Here is a 22,066-nt window from a genome sequence, read left to right as displayed (position 1 = left end):
TTCTTGATTCAGTTAAGCACAATATATTTTGAAACTAAATATACATGTAAGTATAAAGGGAAAGTCTAAGTTTTGTTATCAGCAGCATTAGAAAACATAGGTACAACATGTAAAGCCACATTATAATTTTAAAAATCACTACAACATATTTGAAAGATGAAATATCAAGCAACATTCTAGAAAAATATATGCCCCAAAATGCTAACTATTGTATTATACACTGATTATAAAATTCTTAAAAGAATAAAAATATGAATCCCAGAACAGAAAAAAAAGGAAAGAACATGAATAGGCAATTCACACAAGATGCTCCAAATATGAAAAATGAGCCAGGCTATGACAGTACATAAAAAGTGACAACAAAACGAAAAGTGCAAAGAGAAAAATGATAGCCATTATGTAGTATGGAAACTTGGGAATAAAAAGTTGGTAGCCTTTGTATCGCTATCCAAAAATACCATGGTTAAGACATGAAAAACAGTTTACCTAATAAGTATATTTCCTTAAAATAAAAAGATTTCTACCAAGTTTATCAAAGCACTTTTCTGCTATTAAATATAAATTCTTAAACTCACTAGTCTAATAAGCTAGAACAAGTACAGCCCTAAATAAGCAAATTGCTCCAGAGCTAGAAAGAAAACCAAATTCTGAAATCAGGGAAAATCTTACCCACATACAGCAACTTAATCAGAGTGTAACTTAAATAGCTTATCCACTTTCCTACAGTGGCTTAAAAAAATAAATGGATGGGAGAAAATAGAAATAATGTTCGAAACTCAGCAGAAAAGGTAACTTAAGCAGTATAAATATCATCAAATTTAAGAATCGGTAATCCTGAATTAAGAAACTAGTAAACTATACATTAGAAATGAAACGTATTTTCATTTCCATATAAAAACACAATTAACACTCAACTTATCTTCAAAAATTGCCACAGTAAAACTTAACTGATAGCTCAGTTTCCCTCCTAGGTTTATAATTTACGCAGGAAATCTCTCTATTAGGTTTTTGAGAGAAAAAAGCCTAACAAGTGACCTACCCTCTAACAACTGCAAATAACAATCAGCAATCTCCTTCTCTACAGGAGAGTCTCCTGCTGTTACTTCCTTACATCACCACCTACTCAGTTCTTGATCCCTTACAATGTGATTCCTACTCCAACCTATTGAATAATTTACTGTCTCAGAAGATTCTACTGCCTTCTTTCCTCTTACAGCACTGGGCACTTCTGACAACACGCTCTTCTCCAGGATTCACCCCCATACTTCTCTTCACCCCCGCACTACCTCTGGGATAGTTTCCTACCTGGCTTTTTTGCAGGGTCTTCACCTCCTAATATGCCTAAAGGTGAGAGTCTCAGGTTCTGTCCTTGAATCTCTTTTCTCCTCCCAAGGCTCCTCATACACACACTCCAAAAGTAAAGCTCTATTTCCAACAACTATAACTGCTTTCTCTGTCACTAAGACTAAAGGTCCAGGGCAGACTTTTGGCTCAGTTGGTTAGAGGGCAGTGCTCATAACACCAAGGTCCCCGGTTCTATTCCCACAAGGGCCAGTGAGCTGCGCCCTCCACAACTAGATTGAAAGTAACAACTTGACTTGGAGCTGATGGGCCCTGGAGAAACACATTGTTCCCCAATATTCCTCAATTAAAAAAAAAAAAAAAAAGACGCTCAAGTTCAGGGTCATCTTTGATCACTTTCCCTTGGCCAGCACAGTCAACTGGTTGCCACAAGTCAATCAATCAACAAATGGTTACTGAGCCTGCAGGCACTGGGAATAATATATGAACAAAACTAATGTGATCACTGGCCCTTCCCTGGAATTTATAGTACAGCAGAAAAGTCAGAAATGATCAATCATTGTTATAGTTAAAGAATTAATTCTTTGTGTACAAACAACAATGACCAAGTGCTAAAAATTTCACTTCATCATTCTCTTAAATCCAGTATCTTCTCTCCATTCCCAGAGCTACCATTCTGGGACTAACATTTATTACTTCAACATTTTCTCCCACTACTTCCCACAACATGCTCCCACAGACGGACTATTTCCCCACACAATATACTTGACTGCCTGCTATTCTGCTTATGTGGCTATTGTGTTTACAGTAGCAAAATTTATTACATACAAGGTCTGTCTCAAGGCCTTCTTTTATAAACATTCTTGTTCTCTAACCTGAAGGCCACAGCTTCAGAAAAGAACACCTTTGGTGTCTCTCAAATTTGTATCTTTACATGATCTAGGAAATAGGGCACTGTACATAGTAGGTACTCAAATTATTTTCAATGAACCTTAATTAATAGAGTCAAAGTATCACAAAATATACCTCACCTTGAAGTGTTTGCATCATTTCTAGAAGTACAGGAGTAAGAGTTTGGTTATATTCATGGAATATATCTATAAATAGTACTTCAGTGCAAGGCTGGAGAGGGGAAAAACACAAATTTCTAATGAAAACAATGGTATAGTGCACTGATTAATTCTACAATAAAGCAAAGAATACTCATTCTTAAAAATCTAAAACTCTGAAAATGTTTCCAATTCTTGATGTTGTTGTTTTTTTAAAGTAGATTACTATTTTTTGTAAACAGAGAGGGAAATAAAATCAAATTATAACAATTTTGTTCATAATATACAGTAAGTGTATTTCACTATTTCAATAATTTGGTATTTTGCTCTCAAAAATGTAAAACTACATTGAGGAAATAATATAGATTTTTAAGTAATAATTTTTTAAATTAAAAAAAGCTAACTGGAACTACATTCATTTATAGATTCAGTACTTTAAATGACAAGGAATTAACATGTAAAAATTATACATTTTCTTAGCAATTAATTATATTTAGCAACTCATGAATCAATTCATCACACAGTGCAGTATTTCTTTTAACACAAACACTAACAGAAATCATAGTGCTACCTACATTAAAAGAATGATTCATTTTGTTTCTTAAAATTAAGAACTAAATTACCAGATGTTTCATAATATAAAAAAAATTATAATTAAATGTTGAAGGTATTGTGCTTTATGTTTAAAAGGAATCTTATAAATATACATACTGAAATATATACAGATGAAATGATATGCCAAATCAGATTTTTGCTTCAAAATCATCTAACTGAGGAGGAGGGTGTATTTATATAAAATAAGACTATTCATGAGTTGATAACAGATAAGTGAGGTTTTGGATACAGAAGAGTTCATGATATTATTCTACTTTCTAATGTTTGAAATTTCGAGAAAGTTTCAAAAAAATTAAAGCAGTGAATTTTTAAAAAAATTTTAAAGCACTAATAATTTCTCTGATTTACAATCTCTGGTTTCCTATGTAAATTTATGAAACTAAAAACATTAACACACATTTTTAGAAAAATAATGGCAAATTATGTAAACACAAGTCTTCACAATGAGAACAGTTCAAATATCACATTTGATAAATCTTCAAATTGTGGCCATATTAATACATGTATATTTAAAAAGCATTTTATAACAAAAAGCAATGGGCTGGTCTCTAAGAATCACACCAGATGGTAAAAGAAATAACGTTATCAACAGAAGCTTATAATTACTGAAATACTTCGGAGGAAATAAAAATCACTCTAGACAAAAAAAAGGTAGCTTTCACTTTCAAGATCTTTTCCCATTTCTGCCATGACAATTACTTCCCAATCAATTTGACTGCAAAATAAAGAAAAATCCAGTTTGTAAACGCCTAACTTAACAACAAAAAATAATTTTTCAGGTTAATGTTGATAATTTTATTAAGTACTTTTCTCTCAAATATGGATTATTGCCATTATAGTTTTCTACCTGTTTCACTTAATAGTTGGAATCTTGAACAGAGTATCATTTCTCGACTGAGAGTTACAGAAGCATTAAGCTTTTCCCTATCAATTTTTCTTTCAATCAGTACTTACCCTCAAACTGTATTTCCAAGAATCTCCTCCTGTTTCTTCCACTGCTGCAATTAAAAATATGACAAATAATGCTCTCCAGGAATTCAATAATGTTGTTTCCAAAATCTCAGTTTGGAAAACAAAGATTTTAAATAATATTAGTCTAATATTTCTGTGAATTGTTTTAAACATAACACTGAAAGCAAATTCTTGGAAACACAAGGTCTTACATAGATTACCATAAGCTACAGATCATATCTGTGTATATCATAGTCAACTATCAAGTGTTTCATCCATAAGCATTCTCACTTTCATTAAAAATTCTGTATGGAGAAAAGCTCAAAGTACTGTTACTCACTTCCAGAGTACCTGCTATTACCTGATACACTCACTTCCTGAGTACTTGATATCACCTGATACATTATCACTACAACAATCCAGATAATCATTTCATTTCAATACACTAATCGTGGTTTACAAGTTAAAATGATTGGGTTGTTTTTTATTTCTTAGGAGGGCGCAGCTCACAGTGGCCCATGTAGGGATCAAACCAGTAACCGTGGTGCTACGAGCACCACGCTCTAATCAACTGAGCTAACTGATCACCCCTACAAGTTAAAATGGTTAGTCACATTTTCCATAAATTTCCTGTATTTAAAGTAAAATAGTTCAGAGACTTATAAAAATCTGGGGATTCAATGTTTTATGTTACATTATGTATTATGCATATAGAAAGCAACATGAAACAAGATTTTAAGCTATGAGAAAAGGCAAAAACAAAAAAAGACACTGTACAGTGTAGTACTGCATTTTTTATGAACTAACGTTATTTTTAAATGATAAAAAAAGAAGATAAATCTTCCAAAATGTTTCAGGTATTCTTAAAATATTAGGAAACACGTGTATATAATTACAGAAAGGCCCCCAGCCAGAGATGAGTAGAGGCTAAATTGTAGCCTATGTCTGACCACAGTCAAAGTAATTCACACACAGGTATTTTATTTACACAGAGGTACTGAATTAGGCACAAGATTCTTTTGATTTTCTGTAGCAAGAGCCCAGATAGATTTATTCTATCAACTACTAAAATTTAAACAGATAAAAAGATCTGTTAAAAACATTTTAACCATGAAGTTATTTTAAATTAAAATATGAATAGGTAACCTATTCAGCAATTCAGAAGTTTTCATCTCCATATTTCTTTCTAAGTAAAAATTTCTACAAATAAAAAATAATATGAAATTAATCACAAAGTAGAAACTAACCTGATAATAGACAAAGGCCATTAATTTTATATTTTTGTTTTAAACTGCATGATATATACCTAATAACATCTAAATATTAAAAAGGTCTCTTTCTGGAGAAAATTCTATGTATTTGAATAAGTCATTCATTTCCTACTTCTCAGTTTGTTCTAATGACCAACAAAGAGAGAATGATAAATTAATTTTTAAAAACCAAGATTCTCAGATCAGGTGTTATTTAAAATACAATGCTATTATATCTATAATTCAAATAGATGATATCTATTTATGGAAGGGGGAGAATAGCCATGTGAAAACTGAAAAATTGATTCTTACTAAAGCCTTCTGGGTCTTCTTCCCACATTGTCAGTTCTTCTTCAGTTAACAGAAAATAATGAGAGACTAATCGTCTACATATCTCTGTCAAAGTGGGATATGTGAAGAACGCCATCTTAATCTTATGAGCTTCAAGGGTTTCAGGGCTGCTATCTAGATAAATAAAATTTCCAAGTTAATTATACAAACATTCTACCTAAGTTGAATTATGTAATACAAATAAATTTAAAGATACATTCTTGGGGGAAAAGATACAGTGGTATATAAATTTTCATTTTTATTATCAAAGACACTCATTTCTTTATTCATACCACACACTCATCAGTCTTGCTTCTTTCTTACCACTATAGTTTGTCCTTTACCATGCTATATTATCACACCATACTGAAGTGACTTACTTACATATGTTTCTCTCTTTTCTACCAGACTTTCTCACTCATCTTAATACATATGGCAAACGGCTGAATCATAAATAATGTAACAAACAATTTAAACTGTATAGAAGTAACCTCACTTTATATAACGTTAGAGAAAACTTCTACATTATACAAAACACAGCCTACAACAATATGAGCTGCAGTGATTATTGTACTTGAATCTTAAGAGTCTTTAAGCTTCAGCTGATCATCTATTGTGCTACAAAAGACAGTTTACTAAATGCATTGCATGGTTTTTAAAAGGTGGCATTCACATGATAAGACTTTAATCCTTATTTCTATTTCACGTCCCAGCAACATTTTATTTATCAGACTTAACTAAATGAATTTTTTAAAAAGTACATAAAAGTAGCAATCAACACTTCGATTAAAATAAGAGAACGAAAAAAATAACCAGGAAAGCATTACCTTCAAAATTTTTGGATGGCTTATAAGCATAATTTTTGACAATCATCTTAATAAGATTCATGCATTGGACAATGAATCGTTCAAATGTAACCCCTTCACCAACTTCTGTAAATACATAGGTTACAGAAAATTCCAGTGATCTCTGAATTAGAGGAGTAAATGAAAAGGGATGCTGATCCAAGAAGTCCAAAAGCTATAAAGAAAAAAATTAAAATGTATTTTCCCCAAATTAATATCGGAATATAATCATCCAAAAGTACATCTTATAATTTTGCTAATAAACATTTAGCAAGTTTTGACCTTGATGGAGTCTGTGCATATGCATTTTCATATGTAATGTATGTGTAATATACATGTAATATATGTCTTGATTTACATCATATAATATGGATTATATCGGGTATCTCATAACTAGCACTTTCTATTATTTCTAGTATGGGGTCCAAAACAGAAGCACTTCATATTTAATTTGTTAACAATGGGTAAATATAATACAATATAAAAGATAGGCCTTCAAAAAGTACAGTAAATCTTCACTTTACATCATCAATAGGTTCTTCAAAATGATGTGTAACAAAATCAATTTTACCATACGTTAATTTATATAAACAAGAGTTAAGTTCCAATAGCATCTCATCAATGTTATACAATGAAACGACATTGAACAAAATGATGTTATTCAAGGACCTGATATAATAGATAAAGGCAAAAAAAAAAATTATCCTGCCTTTCCTGCATGAATTGTATTTCGATGCTTCAAACAACTGATGAGGGAGATTTCTTCTTTATAGAAGAACTCCAGCTAATAAATGCAAAAGGACTAATAGGATTAGAATGCCACCATTCTGTAACCCCTAATCAAAATGGATGTAGGCCATGATCATCAATGGCTTCAAAAATCAACAGAGGGAAAGACTACTGAGGAACTTTATAACGTATAGCTCACTCATCGATTTTAGGCAACCCGACATTGTGTATCTCAAGATGTGATGCAACAGGAAATACACAGTACCACTTGCAAAATATTCTTGTCATCCCACCCTACACACACACACACACACACACACACACACACACACACACACGCCTGAATGTGATCAAGCCTCTACATCTAACCACAAATTTTTAAGAAATATGGGAGGAAGAGGGGTGCGGAGACAAAGAAACATGTTAAACAACACATCATGATTAAGCAGCCAAATCTAAAACATGAAAAACTCTACTGGAAATGATCTATTATTCCAACCAATAAATAGCAAGGGGGAAGAAAGATGGAATGAGAACTAACACTACTGAACCCTGATTCTAACAAACCAGCTGTAAGAGAGAAACCTGAAAACTGATTAAATATTTAGATAATATTAAGAAATCATTTCTACTTTTTCAATGTGCTAATGGTGTTAAGACTGTTGTTTTTTCAATCCCCTGTCACTTAAAGACACATATTCAAATATTTACAGATAATAACTATCTGATACCTAGATTTGCTTTAAAACAACCAGCAAGGATGGCAGGAGGAGGAAGCATACAGATAAAACAGAATTGATCAAGACCATGTATGGATAGTTGCTGAAGCTGATTCAAAGTTACTCAATTCTATTTGGAGGCATGTTTGAACTATTCCAATTTTAAAAGCTTTAATAAAGTCATAGGGATCATAAGTATGAATTTCATATGTGAAATTTTTTATGAACACAGCACAGCCCCACAGACTAACCACATCATCTTCTTTTACTTTGCTTTGTGTTTTTTGTTTTTAACGTAAAGGATCTGAGTCAGCTTTACTGGATCTTGGAAAATGGGCTTTTGCTGTTGGCAATGTGGAACATGAACGTTGGAAATGAAGACAACTGAAACTAAAAGTAACTGTTACCTAACAACAAAAATAAGAGCAGCTCATTTATACTCCTTTTCTCCCCTCCCAGGTAACAGAGACCTTCAACCTTATTAATGAACCTTCAATTGGAAAGGGGAAAGAGACTAAAGATTTAGATATTGCCATCTGTCTTCAACTATATGTTTCGGTACAATGCAGTCCTCAAACCAGGTCTTCCTGATTGCTATAACCCAATTCTTTGTATTTTTCCTAACCCCCGAAGCCCAAAGTTTCATAAAAATTAATATTTTTAAAAAACTTAATTTTATCAGAAATTTATACACATTGCCTAGCACAGTGACTCCATACAGTTCTACTTAAAAGATGTTTAATTTGATGATGATGATCTGTCATTCTGAATATATTGACTTTGTGATATTATACTGCCAGCTGCATCTTATCTACTTCCTGCTCTGCTGCACTGGTATCTTCTTTATCTCTGCTTTTTCAGTGGGTCTGAGAATAATGAGCTTTGGAGGAATCAACTTTTCTAATACTTATTACAACTAAATTTTTACGTCAAGGTGACCTAGACATTACAATATATGGTATATAAATTTAATTATTATATGCATTCTAAAGGCTTCGAGATACAAAGGGTTTTTTTACTTTTCCTATAAACAGTCAGAAAACAAGTTATTTCACACAAAAGTAAAAATGTATGCTTATAAAAATATTGTTTGCCTTACTAAATTTGCGTATGTGCAGAGAAACATAATTAAGATAAAAAGAAAACTTACCACTTTAGTAAAAAGAATAATGGTCTTTTCCAGTCTATCTCTACATACATTATCTGTACCTATACTTCTACCTGTTAAAAATACATTTCAAATATTAGTACAGTTTATAATATTCAATAAATCACAATCCTAAAATACAAACTGAGCTCATTTTAAAGTAAAAGGGTAACAATTTTATCCATGAATCGAGTCACATTTTCAAAATCTAAATTATTCATAGTTGAAATACTTTTCAAGCAACATAAGTAAAAACAAAGCACTCAAAGATTAACATACTCATTATTTTTCCTGTATCTCTGACAATTTTCTCCTGACAATTTCCCTGACATAATAATTGATCTTTGTACATTCAGAGTAATGACCATCAGCGCATCAATTACTCTCCTCTCTAATCATACTCTTCATAGTCTATCTCATCATTTATCTCATGCTCCTCTCCTTCTGCTTCCCCCATGGGGATAACCAAAGAAAAATGAACATTTTTAGAAAATAAACTACAGTATACGAACTGTCTTATTCATCTTTGCATGCACAGTACCCAGAACAGTGCCTGGGAATAGATTCCACAATGTTTTTACTGAACTGAAAATGACTGACATGAAACAATCAGTAACTCCCTAAAGGTAAGTACCCTCAGGTATCTGTTCAGGGTAGTAAGCCTCAAGTACACACACTTATTCATAAAAACATACAGTATACAAGATATATGCCTCTGTGTGCATACAAGGTACATATACGTGTGTGTGCGTGCACATGTGTGTGTGTATCCTGAGCAAAGGTGCTTACAATCATATGGGAGAGAAAAGGATAACAAAGAGACCACCAGGATAACACAACACAAATGTAAATGCTCAATTCTCCTCTGTGGAGTGGTGGATTAGAAAAGGTCCTAAAGGTAAAGCAGTGAAGGTTAATGAACAAGGATTTACAAAATGCAAGTACCACTTAAGGAAATTTATATCATATAGATATGTTAAATGTACTCAAAGAACCAGAATCTATAATAAAAAAACAGCATTTGCATAGAGTCTACACTTAATGAATATTTGTTAAACATATAACTGTTGCATATGTCTGCATGCAACAGGGCAGTAGCAGTAGAAATATAGAAGGAATGGACACAAAATAGATTAAAAAAAAAAAAAATTTCCTCAATACTCAAGACAAAACCCGTGTATGAAAACAAAGCTGAGCTTCCTACTTAACTTCAGAGAATTAACTATCAAGATACAAGATTTTAACCTTTCTCCAGATTTGCCAGTACAGAGCAGAAGGTATTAACGAAGATTCTACAGGAAAAACTACCATCATGGAAGTACTTACTGCATTCCAGAAATTGTTTCAAACGGTCAAATATTCCATGTAAAAAACCCTAGAAAACAATATTTTGTAAAGTGTCTCAGTTTATTCTGTTATAAACATTTACCTTCTACTTTTTAAGGGATACTAAAACATAGCTATCACATGATTTTAAAAAGTTAAAATTAAATAAAGTAAAAAACATTCCACTATTATAAACAATTCTTACACAAGAAAATAAGTACAGTCATCCCCCCTTATCTGCAGGGCTTATCCCACAGTGGATGTCTAACACCTTGGATAGTACAAAACCCTACATATACTACGTTTTTTTAATACACACACGCGTATGATAAAGATTAATTTATAAATCAGGCACAGTACGAGATTAATAACTAAAAATAAAACAAAACAATTATAGCAACATATTGTAATAAAAACTATGTGAACGTGAACTCTCTCTCTCTCTCTGATAACCGAGACAACTCCTAAGTGACTAACGGCAGCACAGACAACATGGATATGCTGGACAAAGGGAGGATTCATCCTGGGGGTGGGGGTAACCGAGAGGGGGGAGTGGAGAAGGATAGATCAGGACAGCTTGAGATTTTATCACACTACTCAGAGTGATGCACAATTTAAAATTTATGAATTGTTTATTCTGGAATTTTCCATTTAATGTATTTGGGCCATGACTGCCAGTGGGTAAATGAAACCACAGAAAACGAGGAACTACCATATCGTATTTCATCTCTTCAATGTCTCATTTCAGTTACCTAAATCATTTTGCAATAAGATATCATTTATTAGGCATATTTCACTAAATCCTCTCTGTTGTCTTACTGTTTTATTTTTCTTCACAGTCCTTATGACCGCCAACATATTGTCTGTCTATTATGTGACTCCTCCCACTAGAATATAAGCTCCTTAAGCGCCAGAACTTTGCTTTCTGTATTACTCTACCCCAGAATCCAAAAGCGGTATTTGGCAATAATTAAGTATTCAATATATGAATAAATGGTACTGATTATTTAAAGCAGGTTTTAATCTCAAGTGTTATATAAATTAGCTTTCAGATATGGGTCCAATAAACCCTTATTTTTTAATATATACTTTAACACATTTTAAAAATTATACATTAAATACAAAGGGATAACAACTTTATTAAACATTTTAAGAATTTAAATATCACAGACTTCTTTGTATCAATAAATTTTGGAGGACAAACATCATAAAAGATGTCACGTGTCCTTTTAGCAAATGAGATGGTCTAGGTTTTTGTCACAAAATATTATATGATGAAGGCCCTGCAGACAAATGACTAACTGGAATAGATGATTACATTTCCTCTTTGTCCTTAGAAATACATTGCTCACTAATCAGTTCTTCAGGTTCAGACGATTCAGCTAGGATATCATCATCTGAAGACCTGTAGGCTGAGACTTCACAAAGACAATTTCACCATCGTTACTAAGGTCTAGAGTGCTGCTCTATGTCTCTTTAAGAGCATCATCTTCTGACTCATCTAAAAATTTTGAAACACCTTCCTCTGTCAATTTTCTTCTCTCTTACATTCTGGGCAGAAAATGAAAAATTCTGAATTCTCAACTGTGTTAAATAAAAGCTAAAAGTACAGTAAAAAGACAGTGTTTCCAGTCTTCTTTGTATACCTTCTTGGAAGATGATGCAATGCAGTGGGCAACAACTAAAAAAACTGCAGGACGACCATTTCCATATTGCTTCCTATTTCTGGCCATTCCATCATTCTTCTATTTTCATACTATTTCAGTCATTTCAAGCACAGTTGAGAATAATTGGTAAGTAATGATAAGTAACAATAAAATAATTCCTAGGATGATGAAATAGCAAAATATTTCAATATAGGAAGAACAAGATCACTGAGATCCCATATGTACCTTAAATTTATATAAGGGTCCAATGGTCCCATGTAGTAACTACAAGATGGAAGGAATTTTATTCTTTTTTCTTTTAAATAAAATTAGTGCATCAGTCAGGCTTCTCCAAAGAAAGTAAAAAAATTATAAAAACTGACAATTTTAGTAAGCTCATCAAGAGAATCAGCAGTTTAAAGAATTATAGACAGGTGACTAATCTGTAGTCCAAATAAACAAAGTAAACTGACCAATGTTACAAAACGATAGACTAAGAATTCAAATGAAAATAGCCATTAAGTGGGCCAGCCCGGTGGCTCAGGTGGTTGGAGCTCCGTGCTCCTAACTCTGAAGGCTGCCAGTTCGATTCCCACATGGGCCAGTGGGCTCTCAACCACAAGGTTGCCAGTTCAATTCCTCGAGTCCTGCAAGGGATGGTGGGCAGTGCCCCCTGCAACTAAGATTGAAAACAGCACCTTGAGCTGAGTTGCCACTAAGCTCCTGGATGGCTCAGTTGGTTGGAGCGCGTCCTCTCAACCACAAGGTTGCCAGTTTGACTCCTGGAGTCCCGCAAGGGATGGTGGGCTGTGCCCCCTGCAACTAGCAACAGCAACTGAACCTGGAGCTGAGCTGCGCCCTCCACAATTAAGACTGAAAGGACAACAACTTGACTTGGAAAAAAGTTCTGGAAGTCCACACTGTTCCCCAATAAAAGTCCTGTTCCTCTTCCCCAATAAAATCTTAAAAAAAAAAAAAAAAAAATAGCCATTAAGTGGTAATTTACAGAGCAACCTTTAAATAGTTGCTGAACTTGTTACAAAAATCATTATCTCCCTTAACCTTCACAACATCCAATGACATAGGTACTATTATTTCATCTCCACATTACAAAAAAGGAAACAGTATCAGGGAATAGCCAGAGGCTATGCTATCAAGAAAAGGCCAAGTCAATATTCAAATCCAAATCTGTCTGCCTCCAGAACCCAAAATCTCACCACTACATATAGTTACTTCTTAAGCATCTTTTAAGTTCCATGTTATTTTTAAGATCTTTGTTATCTGAAAAGATGTCTTTAATTTGTTAAAATTTTATCACCTTTTCAACTACTCAATCAATATACCTTAAATGCTACAATACAGCATTTATAACTGAGTGAAGTCTGGCATACAGTTTCTGCAGATAGAAGACCCAAGGGAAAGCCAAAGGCCCACAAAATACTAACAGTATCTACTGAAAACCACTATTCCAGTTTGTAAGAATGTGATTCAAATCAATTTGGTTTTGCTGAAAAAAAAAAAATCCTGACGAACATAATCAATATTTTAGTTAATATAATTTTATAATACTCAGAATAATATTACATAAGAATTACTGAGCCTTTTGCAATGTTTCTACCATGTCATATGTTCATTAATTTTACAAGTAACTATTGAGCATTTACAATATGGCAGAGACTGTTGTTCCAAGCTCTGGGATGAACAGTAAACAAAACAAAGTCTCTGCCTTCATGGAACTTACATTACAGTAAGGGAATTGAGGGGGAGCTATCAAATTGGTTTCTGGAAATTGCTTTTTGGCAGTATGGCAATAAATGTAAATATTTAAAATGAAACTATTTAAAATTATGGTTGATTTTCTATGTATCTTCTGGCAATTTGGTAATATATAAATACTATAAGTGTGCATACAATTTAACCCAGCATTTCCATTCCTAGGAATTTATCCTAAAGAGATCATTAGAAAAGTACACAATGATGTATGTACCCAAATGTTATTTCCAACATCATTTATCAACAAGTAAAAATTGGAAACAACCTGTATGTCCATCAATAAATAATTGTACAAGTAAATTATAGGCAGCCTGTATTAATGTTATAAGTTTTTAATTAGTCCACCAATAGTAAGCATATGGATTTACCACACAATCATTAAAGACATAACATATACAATATCACTGACATAAGAAAAATATCCACAATATACTAAGTTTGAGAAAAAGCAAATAATGAAATAGCACATAGGTCCCACTTATACAAAATCGAGGAAGAGGAAAAGTGCATCTGAAAAAACATGCATAAGACGTCTTAAAAGATACTTACAAGTTTAAGCAATATCTCTGACAGTAAGTTTTTAAATGACTTTTTAAATTTCCTGTTTCCTTCTGTTTAACTTTTTAAAAAAATAGCATGTAATACTTTTATAGACCAAAACAGAATCATTTTATAATGAAGTATATTAGCAGTTTTTAACTTCTTTTAATAGAACCATTTTTTCAATCAAAATCTTTCCAATATATAAAAGTAAATAAAATAAAGAAACAAAGAATAAATGATTGAATGAATGCATGAATGAATGAGTGAGTGGCTCAGGTCAAATCTAGAGCAGACCCAAAGACCCAATTCGATGTACTTTTTCCACAATTTCTGTGCAGCCCTCCAAGGCAATCCATAGAAAGCAACGTTTTAGCTAACCTAAACTCACTGTGAAAACTAATACAGATCTGAGTAGGTATAATATAATCCCATTTTGTTTTGGGATGAAATATATGCAGTATATATTTTGCAGATAGAAAAAGTAGATAACGCTATACCAACAATGAATATATATCACAACTTTGGGGCATATCAATGGGGTTTTCCCTTCTTGTATATTATTTTTTAAATTGATTGCAAAGAGAATGTATAAATGTTACGATCAGAGGGAAAATTCATTTTAAGTATATAACAACAGACAAAGGAAAATATCAAGCATATAAATAACTATCTATGGCACAACTGATATTGTTATAATAGCAATGAAATTTACAGTTCACTTGAATTCAAATTCAAATTAACACTCTTAATGTACCGTCATCCTGAGAACTATCCTAGACCTATTTCCTCTCCTTCACACAATAGCTGCTTTGATGTAGTGAAAACAAGCCACGAGTCCAAAAGTATAATTAACATACACAAAATGGTAAAAAAACAAACAAAACCCCTAGACTATCAGTTAATAAAAACTTTTAAATGAATGCCAAGTAAAAAAAATTTAAGCTTTAAAATTTTCAGGAAAATACCAAGCACTTTCCCAAAGTCACAAAGAATCAATTACTTCTTTTACTTACCATCACCTCCATATTCTTATGAGGTTCCACAAATCCATTAACAGTTAACTTACGCAGCACTGAAAAGCAAAAATCAAGTTTTACTTGCATCTTATTTTTTCATATTTTGTCTTCCTAAAATCATGATCATAATAATAAAGACTCAGAATCACAAAACCTCATCAAGCTTGGATACAGAAAGGTGACCTCTGGTAACTGGTTGGCTATTAAGTGAGAAAGATGGAACTAAAGCCAAGCTCTTGTGACGCAAAAGCAGTGCTCTCGGGGCCGGCTCGGTGGCTCAAGTGGTTAGAGCTCCATGCTCCTAACTCCAAAGGCTACGGCTCGATTCCCACATGGGCCAGTGGGCTCTCAACCACAAGGCTGCCGGTTCAACTCCTCAAGTCCTACAAGGGATGGTGGGCTCTGCCCCCTGCAACTAAGATTGAACACGGCACCTTGAGCTGAGCTGCCACTGAGCTCCCAGATGGCTCAGTTGGTTGGAGCGTGTCCTCTCAACCACAAGATTGCAGGTTGGACTCCCGCAAGGGATGGTGGGCTGTGCCCCCTGCAACTAGCAACGGCAACTGGACCTGTAGCTGAGCTGCACACTCCACAACTAAGACTGAAAGAACAACAACTTGACTTGGGGACAAAAAAAAAAAGTCCTGGAAGTACACACTGTTCCCCAATAAAGTCCTGTTCCCCTTCCCCAATAAAAAAAAATAAAATAAAATAAATTAAAAAAAGCAATGCTCTCACTTATCATAACTATACATATTTCTAAAGCTATAGTGCAAAATTTAGTTTAATTTCTATAATTGTTAGTACCTCTAACCTACAATATCCCCTACAGGTTGAAATTGAGAAAGTTACCTCTATTCCATAAACTTTAAACTATGCCTCAACAGTAACCAAAAATCTTCATTCGGTATTAGGCTACATTAATGAAAATATAGTATCCCCTAAAAGGGATACAAAAATTACTCTATTTCCAAAAATGGAATAGACTATAGTACTGAACTACAAGCATCACATTTTATGAGTAAACTGGTGTACATAGGGAGATAAGCAGGAAAACAGATTTGACGTCAGATTTGGATTTAAGTCCTAGCTCCAATGTCTACACCTGTATGATTTTGGGCAATTTTCTAGAACTCACATTCCTTATCTGTAAAATGTAGCTAATAAGTCCTACTTTATAGGGTTACTAAAGGATTCAGTAGTATATAATATATATAAAACACTTAGCACAATTCAGTTAACAACGGGGATGACGACAGCTTATATAAGACGACAAAATGTAAAGTCACTTCACTTTCAGAAAACAACTTTACAGACAGCACTGGTATCTACATAACTAAAGAGTCAGTGTTCATGAGGTGAAATCTAAAGGCAGTGTATTAAAAATAGGTTTAGAATGCAGCTGTCTACACAAGACCATGCGTTTCATACATCAATTATATACAACTCAAAAGTTACTACATCATAATAGATTAGGGTTGAAATTGATCCCTTATTCTAGATGTGCTCTTTCCCACTAGCACCTAGGTCCACACTACCTGGGAGGGTCTTTTTCTTCTCCCTCCGTCATTTAGTTAACTTTCACTTTATGGTTTTGATTCAAACCTCATTTCCTCAGGGAAGCCTTTTCTAACCATATCATCAGTAACTTTAACAACAGTAAGGCCTCTGTCACAGATGTTATTTCACATGTATTTGTGTAGCCATTTTATTATGTCTGTCTCCCCAGCACCAATCACCTGCCTATAAATTTGTTGAATGAAATAATGAATGTCTAAACGATACTAAATGCACATAGGTATAAACTTAAGAGATTACATGTAACAAAAATTCTAGTCCTAAGTCTTCTTTAAGTTGTAACAGGGTAGACATTTATAGCTGGACAAAATAAGTATTTTAAAGAAAAATGCTACGGGTTTTTTTCCAGGTTGAATGCCACAGCAATGCTAATGTGTATCTAAGACCTTGAGATGGGGAGGTATTAAAAAGCTTTAAGCAGGCTAATGGAGAGTAGAGTTTCATCCTTTTTGTCAGGAGTTAAACTTTGAAATCAGTAAAGCAAGAAAGCTCGACAATCAAGAGAACTCATACAATTCCTTAATCATTATATTCAGTACTTACACAGTTTTGTGTATATAACCTTATCAGTTTCTCTAATTCTTTCTCAATAAACATCTCTTTCTAAGACCTTTTAATTTCTTCCTCAAGGATACTGACAAAGCCATCACCACTCACTTGTATAACCACCTGTACAATGGGTTTTACTTGTCAACAATCCTTTACAATCATTCACACTTTTGTCCACAAGGTTCACCAAAATGTGCTGACAGTTTAGGTTTTGTGCATCCATTGTCTGGTTAACATAAGTGACATAACAGTGTATGACGGCATCTTAAGGTACCAGAGTGAGCATGATAAAAGGTCTTGTGAATAAACAGAAGGATGCTAAATGAACTGTAGTAAGAGAAAACTAAAGGCTGGCTGAGATCAAACTTAGATACACAAACTAAAGCAGCCTTAGCAACCAGAACAGAAGGAGAGGCTACAAGACAAAGAGAATGAGCCAAGTAAGTGTTTTAGAAAGGAAAGGAACCTCAGCATGCATTTAAGACAAATAACTCAGCTAAGGGAAGGTGAAATGGAGATTTCTGCTAGAGAATGCCTACAAGCAAGAAACTACATGCCAATATGGGATCCCATCAAGCACCTTCTAAAAATCCAAATGAGTCTAAGGCACAAATAAGAAAGACAGAATCTGAGTTCCCAAGGAAAAGAGAGCTGGGAAATAGAGCTCTGCTAAGCCTTGGGGACAGGAGTTAGGAGAGTTAGCATGACAGTGGTAAGGGTAGGAGCCCTTATTGTTACATACATGAGAAATGTAAAGCGGAAGCAAAACTAGAAGTACTTGAAAGGAATGTATTCAGAACCCTGAGACACGAGTAATGTGAATATAAAACTACTGCACACTTTCATCAATTAGAATAGAGGAAGAGCTATTCTCACAAAAGAAAAACAAACTACAAATAAGCCCTTGTCTCTAAGGGAAAGACTGACATCTTATTTTTCCAGTGCGACTAGGAACAGAAAATCCATCCAGAGGAACTGATGACGGTTCTGAGGTTTGTCATTTCAAAAACGAACACATCAAGTGTAACAGTACCTTTTAATGACAGTAGAGTTCGTTCTAGTGAACTTAGAACTGCAGCTTCATTGCCAGAAGAAACTTGCTGAAGGAATGTGTCCGTATGATGATTCCACAGAGAGCAGGCAAAATTATAAATTCCAGAAGCTAACTGAAAAGAAATATCAACAAATTTGTTCACATTACAGATTTCAGTAATCAATTAGACCTATGTACCATGTTTCCCCCCAAATAACACCTAGCAGGACAATCGGCCCTAATGCGTCTTTTGGAGCAAAAATTAATATAAGACCTAATCTTATATATTACATTATATTACATTATGTTATATTGTATTATTATTATATAAGACCCGGTGTTATGTTATGTTATGTTATGTTATGTTATGTTATGTTATGTTATGTTATGTTATGTTATGTTATGTTATGTTATGTTATGTTATGTTATGTTATGTTATGTTATGCTATATTATATTATACTTGGTCTTATTTTACTATAAGACCTGGTCTTATATTAATTTTTGCTCCAAAAGGCGCACTAGAGCTGATTTTCCGGCTAGATCTTATTTTCAGGGAAACACAGTAGTAATACATTGTCATTATTAAGCATACATTTCCAATGAGATTTGAAATGGTCAAGAATCATTTATCACAACATTCAAACTTTTTAAGCCAAACTGCACAGTAGTAAGTACAGTTTACATTAGCTGTTGCTATGAACACACACACACATACATAGACACACACCCTAAAATACTAGTAGTTTCTTGAAACAATACTTAGTCTATTGCATGCGCTACAGTCTAATGTTATCTATTATACTTCTTTTCTTGTGCTTAAGTCCCCTACTCAAAAACACGATGTTTGGAATGAGGAAGCAGCAATAGCACTCAATACCTTTTTGGCCCAACAGTAAAAGAGGGAGACAGGTAAAGAGGAAAGAAACCACAGGAATCTGGAAAGAAACACTGCCAACTATCCTACATACACACGCCTTGCACAAGCTTTTATCTGCTCCAGAAAATGCCAGCTGATGTATGCTTCTAGAAGTACAGCTGGAAAAAAGAAAGTAATGAAGCAAGCAAGTAGGAAGAATAAAAATATCCGTTCCATATTTCTTCACAAAAATGTGGATAGGGGAGGGAATATTCAGACAATACAGGAATAAGCTATTTAATGAAACTTTTTAAGTACTGGTGCACAAAAATCCCAAATACTTGTATTTTCTGTTTCTAAATCAGAAGAAACAGTGGCCACCCATTGACTGCTGAGTGACTTTAACTGAGAAGTAATCAGACTTGACTCCTTGAATTTCAAAAGGGAACCATTACAAGATTTATTTCTTTCAGCATTTCAAATATTAAACTATTTTGGCCTCAGGACCATTGCCCTCACAATTTTCCCCTAAGAAAAGTTAGCACTGAAAATCTTTTCAATCAAAGTCTTGTAATTCATCACGAAAAGTGGGGCAATAAATATTAACCATAAACTGTAGTTGTCAAAACATGCTTAACATGAATCTAATCAAGAAGTATATAAACAAATGCAGAACGTACAACATTGCATAAGACAACTGAGCCAGCTTCTTCAACAAGTCAATGGCATAAAAAAAGGAAGGAAATGAATACTATTCTAATTAAAAGATACTTAGGAGACACAACCAAATGTACCCACCTTATTCATTTTTCTGACTCAAACAAACCACTTGTAGAACAATGTAGAAAATTGACTAAAAGTATTAAATAATATTGAATCACTATTTTTACTTGCCTTAGGTGTGATGAAAGTGTGTGATTATATAGAAATAAATCTATCCTTTTACAGATGAATACTGAAGTTATTTAGTAATAAAATATCACATAATCTTTAAGTTACTTTAAAATACCTTAGAGAAAAGCAATAAAGCAAACTGGTAACTGCTAACTCTAGCTGATGGGTATATGGCAGTTTATACTTGTCCGTTACTTTTCTGTATGTTTTTAAAATTTGCTAACAAGAAGTTTTTAAAACACCTGTATATTCTTAACAAGAAAGGTAGTTACTTTAGTAGTAATCAACTTTTTCTTTAATACAAGGCTTAAATATATATTTGCTTCCATTTAATCATTATATAGATATATATGAAATTACCAAAATGTGTCAGGCCAGAAGCTTTGGTGGGTACAGCATCTATCTAAACAAAAGTTTCCAATCAAACTGCCAATGTTTCTCAACTGATATTTACTTACCTTCAATAAAGGACATTCCTAAAGACCCAGAAAATCCGTCACCTACATATTTTTTAGTAAAACCTAATTTGCATTTTGTTCTCAAACCTGCAATTGGTCCAGCTCAGGCCCAGGAAGATCACTGTGGCCCATCTTCCAGATCCCTAAAGTTCTCTAATCCTGGCAAGAGCTTGTCTCGAGCCACTGGTGCCTAGACAATCTTCTTATGAATCCAAAGTTTCAATTCAGTAAGAGGGAGAAGGACATGAAACTACTACTTCTCCACTTAGGAATCTACCATTATTCCCAGTTAGCTGCATCTCAGGCATCCAATACAGTGACTGGCATGAATAAGAACCCAAATATTTGTCAATGGACAGATAAATGGGTAAAAGAACACAGCATAAATTAATACTGCTTAGGAGCAACTTACAGAGATTTGGGTGGTAGGGTTTTTGAATTTTTATTCTCCTTTTTCCAGGCCCCAGAATAAGAGTAGTGAACTATACAGAAAGAATAAGCTATACTCAAAATCTTCTCTTCTGTTCAGTGCACAGCTTCTCCTGTTTTTTGGATTAAGCTGTCACCTTGAATCTCTCCTCCCTTAAAGTTCCCACCGAAAGGTTCTTCTTTCCCCCATATTAATATATCAATATACACCAATATAAGCCTAGATACACACACGCTCAAATCCTCAAACTGATTCATAGCAGAAATGACCTTTTATAAATTAATGGAGTCATTCTTTGAATAATGTACTTAAAAAGCCAATATAAAATTTGGCAGAGCAAGAGAGAAAATTTAGAATCAACATGGCATTTAGTGCGACAATTAGAATCACCCAAACAAAACTGAAAACAGATCTATTTAACTTATTTGATGATTTCCTTAAATGTGTGTATATTTATCTCTTAAACATTTTTTTCTACACTGTTATATCCTGAAGGCTAGAGCTGTACCATACAAGTGGCACCTTGGCTTTCTCAGATTTAACATTCAGAACTTCAACTATTTGAAAATTTCCTCTAGGACTATATTATTGAGTTATAACTTTACAAGGAGTAAATGTGAGTCTCTGCTACGATGTTGCGTGATCTTACACTAACCAACCCATCTCAAAGTAGCTATGTGCTTCTGTTTTGTTAATTTATTAAGAAAACATGGTAATTCATCAGCAAGACTCTTCTGAAGTACTGTAACTTGACTTCACCTTGCCTTACAGTTTTCTTTTATCTTCATTATGCAAGTAATACCATGTTTCCCCAAAAATAAGACCTAGCAGGACAATTAGCTCTAATGTGCCTTTTGGAGCAAAAATTACAGTAAAATAAGACCGAGTCTTATATAACATAATTCACCATAAACCCTTGTTTTTAAAATTCTCCTAAGTTTTAGCCTTGCTCATAATAACAGAATTCAGTGTTTTGCTTTCTTCCACTGCAGATTTGAATAGCTTACTAAATAACTTTTGAGGGTT

General features: G+C 33.6%; 1 protein-coding gene across 3 annotated transcripts in view; it reads right to left on the bottom strand.

Annotated features, from left to right (window-relative positions):
* Positions 1–22,066, bottom strand: part of IPO11 (importin 11) — a 157,589-nt gene that overhangs the window by 106,964 nt on the left and 28,559 nt on the right. For all 3 annotated transcript variants that reach the window (XM_019743722.3, XM_019743732.3, XM_088796520.1), the window contains 8 exons: positions 18,402–18,534; positions 15,239–15,297; positions 10,264–10,312; positions 8,941–9,011; positions 6,325–6,517; positions 5,480–5,632; positions 3,921–3,964; positions 2,334–2,424 (listed from right to left, as the gene is read on the bottom strand). In XM_019743722.3, coding sequence (XP_019599281.1) covers positions 2,334–2,424; positions 3,921–3,964; positions 5,480–5,632; positions 6,325–6,517; positions 8,941–9,011; positions 10,264–10,312; positions 15,239–15,297; positions 18,402–18,534 — 793 coding nt within the window. The remainder of the gene's footprint in view (positions 1–2,333; positions 2,425–3,920; positions 3,965–5,479; positions 5,633–6,324; positions 6,518–8,940; positions 9,012–10,263; positions 10,313–15,238; positions 15,298–18,401; positions 18,535–22,066) is intronic.

Source organism: Rhinolophus sinicus, chromosome 3, assembly GCF_057876585.1.
Source record: "Rhinolophus sinicus isolate RSI-liver-muscle chromosome 3, RSI-T2T, whole genome shotgun sequence".
In the NCBI taxonomy this organism is placed as follows: Eukaryota; Metazoa; Chordata; class Mammalia; order Chiroptera; family Rhinolophidae; genus Rhinolophus; species Rhinolophus sinicus.
The sequence above is the reverse complement of the archived record's forward strand: the minus strand, read 5'-3'. Positions and strand labels throughout refer to the sequence as shown.